Source organism: Gymnodraco acuticeps, unplaced genomic scaffold (assembly GCF_902827175.1).
Source record: "Gymnodraco acuticeps unplaced genomic scaffold, fGymAcu1.1, whole genome shotgun sequence".
Classification (NCBI taxonomy): domain Eukaryota; kingdom Metazoa; phylum Chordata; class Actinopteri; order Perciformes; family Bathydraconidae; genus Gymnodraco; species Gymnodraco acuticeps.
The window spans coordinates 156,974-169,805 of record NW_022992223.1 but is presented as its reverse complement, the minus strand read 5'-3'; the positions used below and the strand labels follow the sequence as shown (position 1 = coordinate 169,805).

The window sequence follows — 12,832 nt, the reverse complement described above, 5'->3', positions numbered from 1 at the left end:
AGGTATAATGTTTTGCGAGTGTTTTTTTTTTTTTTTTTTAAATACTGTTTTTACATACCTAGTGTGATTTTATTGTATAGTGTGTTGGTAAAATATTTGTTGTTTTTACAAACCTACAGTGTGGTTTTATTGTATAGTACGTTGGTAAAATGTTTGTTTTTACATGCCTATAGTGTGTTGGTAAAATGTTTGAAATAAATCTGCCCCAGTTGGAGTCCAATGTTACCTATGTTTCAGTTTTTTTTATTGTGCAAGTACACCTACACACACACTGACCTACAGTGTGGTTTTATTGTATAGTGCGTTGGTACAGTTACATACACACACAGCTACACTTACACATACACACCTACACATACCCACACACACACCTACACTTACACACACTCGCACACAAAAAAAATTTGGATTTTTTTTTTTGGGTGAAATGAATACCTATAGTGATGATTCAATGTAATACAATGATTTTTATAGTCTGGTACCTGGAAAAAGGTCAAATGGCACTGATGGAACCAGATGCACCCAAATGTGCCCAAAGCTTATTCCGCCTGGACTTTATTTACATAAACCTCTCTAAAAATGTCAAATTTCACTTGTTTTGCCTCAATCTTGATACAGGGTACTTATATGTTATACTTAGGATTCCTAAAGCTTTTAGGCTACTACCCCATCATTCAAGGTTGGTCTTCACTATAAGTAATGGGTTTTCTTTAGGCGGAGACAGGAATTTACATTTTTTTTGCTATGTTCCATCTGAATTTACTCTGACACAGAAACATCTATATTGATTCTGACACTTCTACATCCAACTCACAGATGTAACCTTGCTTTGATAACAACAAATATTCATATAAACCTTTTAGAAGTGAAGTTATAGTCATTTGTTCTGGGCATGTCATTTTCGAGCCTGAAACCTGAAAAACAGGCTCGGGGTTTAACAGGTTAATGCAGGACTGCGGGAGTATTTTCCCAGTGTGGCATGAGTACTTATGAGTAACACAGCTAGATATTTCTCCCATTTGTTCTGAAGTTTGTCAAGTTTTCCCGCACCTGTTTGCTATTTATTTACCCACCTCATCGAGGCTCAGAACCGGCTGTGGGATCTTCTTCTTCCCCTCGGATGGAGCCAGAACCGCGGAGCCGCACAGCAGACCCGTCAGCCCCGGAGCTACGGCGCACAACGACACCTGGCGTGAAACAAGGCACAACACACACTCACATTCACGATAAAGATGATAATAAAGCCCTTGTCTTGACTGAAGCGTCAGTTAAAACACTCTATACAATAATTCTGAAATGTTCTGAGTCAAATCATATGACGTCACGTTATATAAAGAGGGAAAGGGAACCGTTTGAATTAACTGACCTTTTAGCTACATCAGCTGACAACATGCTAACATTAACGGATTACTAATTTAGAAACGTTCAAACATATTTGAGTAGTACCAACCAAATTGTGTAAGACTACGGAGCTAAGCTTCACTTAAATGCAGGAACGCCTGACAAATACATAATGTTTAAATTGACACAAAGTAGTTAAACGTTAAAAGTAGTTACCAGTTTCACATATGACATTCTGGTCCAGGAGAGATTCGCTTTTCTACGGCAAGTCGTAAGGCTGACACGACAAAAGGCGCATGCGCGTTATTCGCTGTATCTGACGCATAAAGATATATTAATTATACTATAGGTATAAACATTCCAAATAATCGTATGCATTTAATGAATAGAGTAGATCATTAGTAGATATATAATTAATTCACAAGAAGCTATAAGTAGAGTCAGAAATAAACACACAGATATTAAAGCACCCAGTTGAAAGTTGACCAATATGAACATTTATTTCTGGAAAGAAGTTACAAATCGTTTCCAAAGAGTTTCTACTCAGATTATAAGATATGTTTATCTGATTTTACTTTCTTTTTCAGATACAGTCGTTGCAAGGTATGGTTTTATTTTTTAAATCCTCTATTCTGTTTCTCTACTGACAGACTGGCGGACTAAAGGACGCTGCGCTATGACTGAATGTGCCATAAATCAGGACAGTAGTACTTTATCGGTTACACGTTTCTTCGTTTAACAGCAACATGACAGGAGGAGGATGAGAGTGGCATATGTGATGTACATGATATCAGCCTCAGAGTTAGGCTTACCCGACTGTGTGACTTCTGTGGTTATTGTAAAGGTTTTGGATCTTAAAATCTGAGGCAAAATAGTGCAAAACCAGGAATAAATTATCTTGAACACGGTAAGAAAAAAAGCTTTGGGAATGAAATGTTTTGAGAACAAAAATTGATTATGTGAACAGAATGTTGAATTTCTAAAATGACAAATTTGAGCAGGATTATAGATTCATCAATCATTTCATTGAAATGTACTGAATCAACTACTCTTATAAATTGAATGATCATTTTAGACATTTTCCAATCATAAGCACCACACATTATGCTTGAAACAGATTTTAACATATGAGAAATAAACCGTTTTTTAATAATAGATCTTTGACCGTTATATTTATTTGAAGATCTCACATCGGGCACTGGGAAATTATTTTTCCCTATTTTTCTTTTGACATTTTATTCACTACAGATTGTTTAGCCACCCTGGAATTTGTTTCCCCTTTTCCAACATTTCCCCCCTCTGGAAACAAAGATGCAGTATGAAGTCCAAAATGAAACGCACAACATCTCACTGCTGAGGAGGCTTTAACGTGGGAAAGGTACACGGTCTAAGATTTCTACCATTGCCACAAAGCGATTAAGAGTTCCTCAAAAAAGGACAAGCTGCAGTGGCATCACATGAACACTGTAAAGCTCAGAAGAGAGGTTTGTGTGTGGACAGCAGGAAAAACTGTTCATAAAAATAAGCGTGAATTAAAAAAGGATGATCCCTAGAAAACATGCCACCTTTAAACAAGTTCAAACAATATGAAAAACCTGTAAATTAAACATCTTTTGAATGACAATCTGCATACAGTTTCAGGACATGGTAATAAATGTTTCAGTTCCCTCCTTTAAAGTGTACCTGTTTATCTGTTAAGACCCATCTAAATGTTAAAATACCTCCTCTATAGGATGATTATATTAACATAGAGCGTTCTCAAAGCATCCATTATAAGCCACATGCAGTGCTGCTCAGGAGAACAAATGAAAAGACAAAAAGTACAATTTGAAAACAACACAATGAAATTCTTGTAATAAATAACCCTACAACTGTTACTGCATAGCTCAGTGAAAGCAATAGTTGACAAAATAAATAACTTAAATTAACGGCTGAACTGCATCAGTATGTGTTCTCTAGCCCTTTTCACAGTTGGCTCATGGAAAATGAAAAATAAATATCTGGGAAAGAAATGGTCAGAATGGACAGGCTTGCTGGGCTGCTTAAGCTTTACAGATCCTACCACAACAGAAACTTCTGATATAACTGAAGCAAAGGCGGCATTTCAATGTCTGAAATCAACACATCTGACTGAAAAACGACGGGTTGAAATCAGCTTTGGTAAAAATCTTCTAAAACCTGTGCTGGCATTTTTTTTTTAAGTTTCAATGCTGCGAGTCCTGGTTACACTGAGCTCTGCTGGCTCAAATATTAGTACATGCAAAATGTATTTGTACCAGAAACACGCCAAATACTTAACAATTAGCAGGGCCACATGCAAAAAAAGTTCATAGGAATATATTTATATTTCTGTGATGAGTGCAAGCAATTTAAGATATTTGGAGCATTAGTATATTTTACTTTTATTTTTTAATATTAAAAAACCCCCATTAAAAACAAAGTTGCATATTTGCAGTACGAGTCATGAGAACAGGAAAACACGCTAAATTGACTTTATATGCCTTGAACTTCATGAAATTGGAGGTTAATCTGGTAGCGAATGAACGAAAGCAGGAACTTTATGCTAAATCTATTTTATGTTCACCATATCATCATGGTTGCCAAATTCCTGAGAGATTTATTTTAGGTTTTGTGATTTTTAATCGGCACATTTTGGCACAGAAACTTAAGTATTTGTTGGAATGGTCTCCAATAGCTGCCTCAGGGTCTTTATTGCAGGTGTTTGACAGTGTAAAATCACGTATAGTAGAATATAATTGTATCATATCTAAAATCTCCATGACTGTTACTTAGCACCAAGCCTGACATTAAATCATCCCGATGATATTTTCTAATTTGTTTTAAGGTTCTTTACACTTTACTCAAAGAGCTAAATGTGTTTGCTATTTTCTGAGAGCAGGTCTCGAAAATCCATTTTAAGTCTTATTTTGATTCTTTGGTAAGTTTTTGTAAATGAATTCTTCTTAAAAACGAAGAGAAAAAGGCAGCATTAAATTGACATTTAAGGGCCATTTATCATCCTTCTGAAACAGAAAAAAGTACAAGAAGTTCAGGAATAGTAGACGACATTCTTTCTGCATGAGGCCCAATGTTTCCTAAATATATTAACTATCTGCGTGTTTCATGGTTGGTACATTTGTAGTTCAGTCAGAATGTTAATGTCAGACAAATGTCTTACAGCATGTTGTAATACTAGTTTGAGTTTAAAGTACAGCTGGTGCATTTACACTCAACAGCCACAACAAAGCCAAAAATAAAGTGCAGGGAATGAAAAGGTGAGTTGGTAAAGAGCTGCTCTATCTAACTATGCAGGTTATCTAAAAAAACAAACCGATGATCTCGTGTACCATGTAGTGTTATGGTTTTCCTCTTTATCTTGCATTCAGCTCTCATACACACTCACACACTCACACACCTAGAGGAAGGAGAGGGAGCACAGAGATTCGTGTTGTTTTATGAACATGGTGGATATCTGGGAGTAAAAAGCAGAATATAAGGACTAAAAGCTGGAACGCACTGGAAGAAAATGTATCACTTCAAGATGAAATTGTTAGCAGCATCTGTGACAACATGTGTTTACACTCTGCTTTGTATATTTGGAGACAGTTTATAGAATGAACTACACTACAGTAAATAGTGTTAGTATTTTGTTTGTATACTAGCTGTTATATATCTTATAGGTTGTTTTTGGATTCTTGGCTTTCACTCATCTTTTTCTTAAATGGAACCTATTATGCAAAATCCACATTTTCCTGTCTTTTATACATAACCATGTGTCCCCTCTGAGCAAAGAGATTCTGAAAGTTTCAGATCCATTTATATAAAAACCTGTCTGAAAATGAGCTGATCAGATTTTGGCCACTTTATGATGTCATAACGATTTTTGGCTTGTGTAACCATTAGCCAATCACCAACCAAGGTAACCGCCCCCCCCCACACCTTATCACCTGAATCTCCTCCTAGAGCACCATTGTGTTCTTTTTAACCAAATATCTCTCAGAGGGTCATGGGGAGTGGCTCCTTATTTTCATCTAAAGTAACAGACAGAATCAGCACTTTGGAAACAGGGCTGAAACAGAGGGGATTATGGGATGCTGCAATGATCTGTTTGGTGTTTGGAGCCAAACACTTCAGAGACATGTTTTGTATATATCTGAGACCTATAATATATTGATGAAAAACAGTATAATAGGGGACCTTTAATACGAGCAACTTCATTAATTTAAATATATCAACAGGTGCAGGATAATAAACCTACTCAAACTGGATTCCAGGAGGAAATAAATAAATACAATGTCCCTTTGTAAAAGCATGAATGTGACGCTTCCAGTGCGTTTCTGCATTACACCTGACTGCACAGCCTAAATACAGTATGTGAGTAGTAGAATAGGAAACTGACCACAGTCTGAAACATAAACCAGCAGAATTCAAACTTTTTTTTTCACTCCCCACACATTATTTTCCTTACATTTTCTGAGAAAGCGAATCATGAAAATGTCCAAGTGGCGTCTCACCACGCCACCATTGGCTTCATTAAGAAGAACAGCAGATTTATCTTTTCCTCACCTTAAGGAAAGTTAAAAAGCCCATACTTGACCTCAGTCTTCATTCCCGTTTCTATAAAAAGGAGGCGTGTTGGAGCAGACCTCAGCTGCAGCGTCTCACGTGCTCCAACACGTACTCTGGGAAGTGCAGGCTGCACACCTGCAGACCGTCCAGTTTGCAAGGCATCCTGGGATACTCGTCCTCCTTCCACTTGTTCTCGTCGGGGTCGAATGTGAGGATGGAGTCACTGTAGTGGCCGTTGTAACAGAGGCCTCCGAGCACCATGATCTGCCGGTCCAGCACCGCCACCCCGTGCCCACTGCGCCCGATGGGCATGGAGCCGAGGATGGTCCACTCGTCGGTGTCGGGGTCGTACACCTCGGTGGACGGGCAGCCCTGAGACTCGAAGGATGCGCGCAGGATCACGCACACGCCTCCGAACACGTACAGCTTCCCGTTGTGGGAGATCATCTTGTGGAAGCAGCGGGCGTAGTTCATTTTGGATTTGTTCTCCCAGCAGCTGGCATGGGTGCCGGGCAGCGCTGGGCCGCGGCTGGTGCGTGTCCTGTGAGCATCCGATCCCCCCGAGCTGCCTCCCCCTGCTCCTCCTCCCCCTGCTCCTCCTGCTCCTCCTGCTCCTCCTGCTCCTCCTGCTCCTCCTGCTCCTCCTGCTCCTCCTGCTCCTCCTCCAGCTGCCTCCCGCCCTGGGTCGAACACACACACTTGTTTGGAGGTGGAGGAGGATGTGATGCCGCCGGTGATGTAGAGTTTCCCGCTGAGCACCGTCCCCTCGTGGCCGTACTTGTTGACGGGGTACGGGTCCACGAACTCCCAGCGGTCCTCTGTGATGTCGTAGCGCTCGGTGGAGTAAAACGTCTCGTCTCGCGTGCGGCCCGCTACTGCGTAAATGAACTTACCGATGACGCCCACAGCAAACTCTGACCTGCAAACACAAAGAATATCTGTAAACAACTGCTTTCAGAGGTCATTCAACAACTCAGCATCTAACATTATGAATTTGACTGCAAGTGAAATGTGAGCTTCTGCACAATGACCTTCAAATTAACATGATAAACAAGGGCCATTTATATGACACTTTATATACAATATGACAAACCCTCCTAGCTCCAGCTCCTCTCACCTGGGCACGGACATGTCGGCCATGCGCAGCCAGGAGTTCTGTCGGGGGTCATAGCGGTATACTTTGGAGGAGGCATGGAACTCTCCGTCGGGCCCCAGCTCCTCCCCGCCCAGCAGGAAGGCAAAGTTGTTTACAATGGCCAGGCAGTCGGGTCGCAGCGGCACCTGAGGGCCCTCCAGCTCCCACCACACCTGAGGGGGGAAAACACAGCTCACTGAACCTCAGACACTTTTATGTGATTCAAGTTGTGTTACATCAGGGTCAGGTAAGACATTTGAAAGCAGCTTGAGATACATTCTGATAAAAACTCATCTTGGGCTTTCCAAAAAGTATTAATACAAAGATTTTCTGCAATAGTAAAAATCCAACTTTAGAATTCAATAATGCGGCCCATGTCTACCCACTCAACGCGTCACCTGCTACTAAGTTAATATAAATAATGTCTACTAAATTAAAAACAAAGTGGTCAGACATGCTCTTGTAGGCAGAGATATGACACCTTTGGTCTCTGTAGCAGCAGGATCTTGCTGTTGACCATGCTGTGTCCGATCATCCCTCTGAACACGGCGGTCTGCGGCCGCACCGAGCGGATGCGGTTGGAACGAGTCTCCACCAAAGGCTGCTGGTTGACATCGTGGAAGTAGCTGAGCGCCAGGTCCACTTCCTGCCGCAGCTGCCGGGAGTAACGGTAAAACTCTGACGTCTTTACCTGAGGCGACGAAGAGGACAAAAGCTTGTTAGCATGATCTGAGCTACTTGTTCCTCTTCTGCATCAACTGTTTTTCTGTATGAATCACTCTAAACTTAGCAGGACATTTCCCAGAAAGCAGCGCTGACCTTCTCGAAGATGTTTGCTGGCGTCATGAGGCAGAAGCGGATGGACTGCACGATGGTGTCTGTGTGTCTCCAGCGCCGCCGGTCATGCCGCAGCCACGACTGCACGGCTTCATACAGCTCGATCTCCGGGAAGCGACTTAGGGCGTCGCTGTTCAAGTACGACTGGTGCAGAGAAAAAGAAACACTGGATTTAGAAAAGGTTTGGCTTTACACAAGTTTTTTTTTTACTGAATAACATATGGCTTTACTGGATAGCTTAAAGCTCTGTTTATAACTTTGACATTTTAAAATCAATATTTGCATGCTTCGGTGTTCTGCCTGCGTATGGATTGCTTTTTAGGATGGTATTTCTACACATCAACAAATGAAGATGATGCTATATTAACATTATGATAGAGTTATTTTCCAGTAGTGACCTTGTAGGATTGCAAACACTTTCAGTATTTTCCAAAATACACAATATTTTTAGTGGTAGGTATATTAAATTGGTGTTAAGAACTCCCCAAACAAATTGTCAAAAATGTTGGAAGGGAGAACCTCAACGAACAGATTTATTCATGAAAAGATCTTGTGTAATGTCTGGAGGATTGTTTGTTTTTTGGAGCTTGGATGGTGGTAATATGTCTAGAGACATTTATAGCTTCACGCATAACGTCAGTACGAGCTCAAACATTTAGAAAATTACTTATAAAACTGACAATGAAAACTAATTGTTTGTGGCCCCATGTTAAATGTCCCACTGAGTGTGTGTCTTGGTTATTAATACATCCTGACAGTAATGACAGTAGGTATTAATAGTTCTAAAAAACAACATTTTTACCTGCAGTCTCTCGAGGCTGAGGTAGGACAGGAAGTCTGGTCGGCTCATGAGGGGGACGAAGTTTTCAAGCAGGAAGTTGTCAAGCTGCTCCTGGACGCCCTCCACACCCACGCTGAAGTCCTCCAGGAGGCGCATGACCTCGGCACAGTTTTCCAGACAGATCTTAGCCAGCAGGAAGGAGCAGCAGAACTCCACCGCCTCCGTCAGCTGCACGTACATGGCCGCCTGGCGGGACAGGAAGTGGAGAAGTGAAGATGTATAAAATGCTGCTCCTGTGACAGACTATTCTTTGCCAACATTTAAGCAGTGGTCCAGGGAATACGTTTTTTTGATAATCTGCAAAGACATTTGTTCCCCCCACATATAAATGACTTCTGAAAATAGAAAGTCAAACATTAGTCTCCCTTTCCTATCCAAAGAATATTTTTGGGGCAGTAGAGCCAATAAAATACCTATACATGTCTTTCAAAAGATGTGCTCAAGATAGGAATAATAAATGGTGCAGGAATGATTGATTTCTGTAGTGGAGCCTGAAGGTAGCATCTCCATGGTTCGATCAATGACATTTCAAAAGAAACAGTGACTTCCAGCAAGTGGACAGGAAGTGCTAAAATGCTAGCGTTTTACGACTCATTCCAGTATTGTGTTGCAGAGAGGATGTCAGATTGTGTTTGGCCTTACCTGCAGGATCTCTTGCACAGTGGGCATGCTGAGCTCCAGAGAGCCATAGTACATGAAGCGGAGAATGTGTCCGAAGCCAGCGGCCGTCAGCCCCTTCATGTGGATCTTGTCCTGGTCCCTCTCCCTCATGTCTGCCGTGAACATGACCCGGAAATAGTCGCTCTGCGTGGCCAGAAGCGCCTTGTGGGCCTGCAGGAGGACAGACATGAGTATATATAAAAAGGAACCAGACTTTACTTGGTTTTATTCCGTTAGATTTTAGAATAAGTTAGTTAGATTAAAGTGTATCTGTCTCTCTGGGAATAAAAGCTGTTTTTTGTTCCTTGAAAGTCGCCTTACATCAGTATTTTACAGATTTAAAGTTGCTAAGAAGTCTTTTTCTAAATCCTGCAAGTTTATATCTTCAATCATTATCAAGAGATCTGTGACTGGATTGTCTAAATTCTGCAGAGATATTCCTGCAGTCATAAGTAAAGGGATATGTATACAGTCTTGAATGAGGGCTTCATGCATACATATGGACCGTGTGTACCTGGAAGTGGTGCTCCTCTATCAGCAGTGTGACGTCCAGCAGCAGGCGCTCCTCGTACAGCGCCCTGAAGCCCGACGACACACTCCCATCATGCACCTGGGACAGGTACACCTCCACATCTGCCCCTGACATAACACACCTGCAGGCATGACGCAGGAACAGGCGGGGGATGGAGACCGGGTGAGTTGATAACAACAGATATATAAAAGACTAGAATTAAATAGGATTAGAAAACAAAACCAGCAGATGAGCTCTCCAAGGTAACGTTTGTGTGCTGCTGAATAAAGTAAGCCGGGGAATCGAAGGGCTTTTAAAAGGACGTTCAGCTTTAAAAGCTCAGCACTTCAGCTGCATCCTAACAAGCTGTTACTCATTCACAAAGAAAGAGTAACTGCACTGGGGAAATAAACCTGCTCCACTGCAACATAGCGAGGAGGTAAAAGAGAAAATAAAATATACTGCAACATCATCCAGTTTCTTCAGCATCAAAACACACACAGCGTTTTAGCATCTCAAAATAATCAGAAAGCTGTCTCAAAATAAAAGATTTGTTGTCATTATTTTTGGACAGTTTATCATTATGATGGGATACTAAGTCATTAAGTGTAAGAAAACTTCCTAATAAATGTAAGCCTAAGTTTTATCTTAATTTGAATTGTACTGGTCACAAAGTGATTGTTAGTAATAGAAACAAAATACACACAAACGTTTTATTTATCAACAAAAGAAAGTAGAAAACACACATTCTCTGCACACAATTGAAAACAAACACACACAGCACACTCACCTCTGATTGGCCACGGGCATGTCAGAGGGGGCTGTCCGAGCCAATCAGAGGACAGTGCCCCTTGTGTCCAGGAGATGCTAACAAAGTCCCTTTTCTGAGCGCCAATCACCTGGACGACAAAGCCAACACACCCGCCACATTACAGCGTGAACGTCTGCAAACTGCAACAAAAAAAAAACAGCCGTACAAGGACTTCAATAACTCTGGACAAAAGTATGTGGCGATCCACACACACACACTGGCCACATCGTTTTGGCCTTAAAACTGTTTGCATATCGTTTTTGTTAGTCAACTAGTTTAAAACTGATGGACAGTTCTGAAACAAACCTCCAGCAATAAGTGTCAATTATCTAAACTGTCAGCACAAAATACAAAGAAGTGAGAGATCAAGAGGAAGAAATAAAGGGCTGATCAGGTTTTTGGGTTAACATGAAGTGTTGCAGACCGCTAATTCATACCTTTTGGAGCCCGGGGGAACAATCACAGGCTTTGTGGGCTGAGCGTTAAGGGGTCGTTCGCATTTCCTGTGTTTATGTTTCCCTGGTTCTAACAGAGAAACAGAAGAACCGTAAGATGCTGGTGGAGGACGGAAAACTAAACATAGACATCAAATGTGCCAAGACACAAACAGACCACATGTATAACAAAACATCAACAAAAAATGATGATAAACGATACTAACACACTTGAAATAATGATTTAGATTCTCAAAATGATGATTTAATATGTCAAAATTAGGAATCAGTATTTCAAAGCAAGGACTTAGTAAGTCAAGATAATGAAAGCTTCATCAACATAATAACTAAGTTACTCAAGGTAATGAGAAACTCTCAAAATAATGACTTAGTACCTGAAATAATGACTAAGATTTCTTAAAATAATGGCTTAGCAACTTAATATAATAATTTAAGTCTCAAGATAATGACTTAGTAACTCAAAAATAGTAAGAAACTTTGTCAAAATAATGATTTAATCTTCAGGATAGTGAGAAACTTTCCAAAACAATTACTTTGTATTTAAACTAGAAAGAAACGTTTCATTATTTTTGAAAAAGTGTTCTACTCTGTTGTGGTACGAAGTCCTCCTTTTGAGTTTCATTATAATGACTTACAGGTTTTTTCTTTTTTCATTACAAGGCTATATAATGTTTTCCTTTCACTGTCAGAAATGTTTTTCCATATCTGGTGCTCTCATAAAGCCATGTTACTTTTCTCTGAAATATTAACAATACCTAAATGTTCCCTGCACACAGTAGATGAAGTGTATCAAAATAAGTGAGAAGCACATCATTCCCATTGCCTTGTAATAAAGGAAATACTTTGCTTTGTTCAAATAATAAATAATCGTATACACCTTTTGTTTTTACTTGAGCTATGTGACCTTACATGCTGGTATTAGATCCCAAAAACAAAGGCTCAGGCTATACATAATAATGGTACACACAAAAAAGATGAAACATGTCTTGTAATTTGAATAATGTGTAAAATGTTAAAATATTTCACTTCAGAGCTAGCTACCTGCTAGCCAAATTAACTGTCACGATTCTCAGCGGCTGGAGCTACGGGGGACCCAACACTGCTCTGCCGGGGTAACAGCTTAGCTTAGCGGCTAAAACCAGCCGTCTCACCTCGGCGGTGCGAATCCCCACAGCCCCTCTTCGACCAGGCAGCTCCGGCTCCGTCGGACATGAAGTTGCGGGTTCGATTCCGGGTTCAGGAGAGCGGTTGGCAGCGGTTCACTGCCATGTTATCCTCCATCTGCCAGACGAGGAGATCCCCCACTCGGCTCAGAAATTAAACGGGTAGTAAGAAACCACAGCGGTCCACAGGCTTTGCGGACGCCATCTTCTACACCCGCGTCACTTCCCTTTTGGGCGGAACTGAAGGGCGTAGTGCGGCAGAGAGATCGTATGTAGTAGAAAGATGTGTCACTCTGAAATGATATCAACCTGCAGCACAAACTTTCGTTGGTGATGCTAAAGTCCAGCTTTATTTATTTATCATCCGTTTACTTACTTACGTACTTACTTGCATTTAAAAAAAATGAATATTTTAGACAAATTGTACAATGGAAAACCCCATTTAACATATAAAGCTATTTTTTTTTCCAATGATGCATAACTTTCTAATTGTTTTTTATCATTGTTTG

At 40.7% G+C, this 12,832-nt stretch overlaps 2 protein-coding genes across 9 annotated transcripts in view; both read right to left on the bottom strand.

The window, feature by feature from the left end:
* apoob (apolipoprotein O, b) overlaps positions 1-1,789 on the bottom strand; it is a 28,790-nt gene extending 27,001 nt beyond the window's left edge. Inside the window, exons 1-2 of the mRNA XM_034206063.1 lie at positions 1,558-1,789; positions 1,074-1,187 (exon numbers count right to left, since the gene is read on the bottom strand). Of these exons, the coding sequence (XP_034061954.1) occupies positions 1,074-1,187; positions 1,558-1,575 (132 nt within the window). The 5' untranslated portion in view covers positions 1,576-1,789. The remainder of the gene's footprint in view (positions 1-1,073; positions 1,188-1,557) is intronic.
* A 670-nt stretch (positions 1,790-2,459) lies between these two features.
* Positions 2,460-12,568, bottom strand: klhl15 (kelch-like family member 15). 8 transcript variants are annotated; one of them, XM_034206054.1, is made up of 10 exons: positions 12,202-12,568; positions 11,143-11,230; positions 10,685-10,845; positions 9,898-10,036; positions 9,366-9,554; positions 8,685-8,909; positions 7,865-8,026; positions 7,527-7,736; positions 7,028-7,218; positions 2,460-6,829 (listed from the first exon to the last, which is right to left on the bottom strand). In XM_034206054.1, the coding sequence occupies exons 3-10, from the start codon at positions 10,702-10,704 to the stop codon at positions 5,989-5,991; spliced, it is 1,977 nt and encodes a 658-aa protein (XP_034061945.1). In that variant the 5' UTR covers positions 10,705-10,845; positions 11,143-11,230; positions 12,202-12,568; the 3' UTR covers positions 2,460-5,988. The 8 variants fall into 8 exon arrangements, with proteins under 8 accessions (XP_034061945.1, XP_034061947.1, XP_034061946.1 ...); XM_034206056.1 differs by having other exon boundaries at positions 10,685-10,793; XM_034206055.1 differs by having other exon boundaries at positions 12,312-12,568.
* Positions 12,569-12,832: the final 264 nt, after the last annotated feature.

Coding starts and splice junctions, on each gene's coding strand:
- klhl15 (XM_034206053.1), bottom strand. CDS start 12,372: ATGTCCGACGGAGCCGGAGCTGCCTGGTCGAAGAGGGGCTGTGGGGAT. Junction 7,219..7,526: donor TGCTGCTACAGAGACCAAAG/GTGTCATATCTC, acceptor TTCCCCCCTCAG/GTGTGGTGGGAGCTGGAGGG. Junction 6,830..7,027: donor GCCGACATGTCCGTGCCCAG/GTGAGAGGAGCT, acceptor TTGTGTTTGCAG/GTCAGAGTTTGCTGTGGGCG.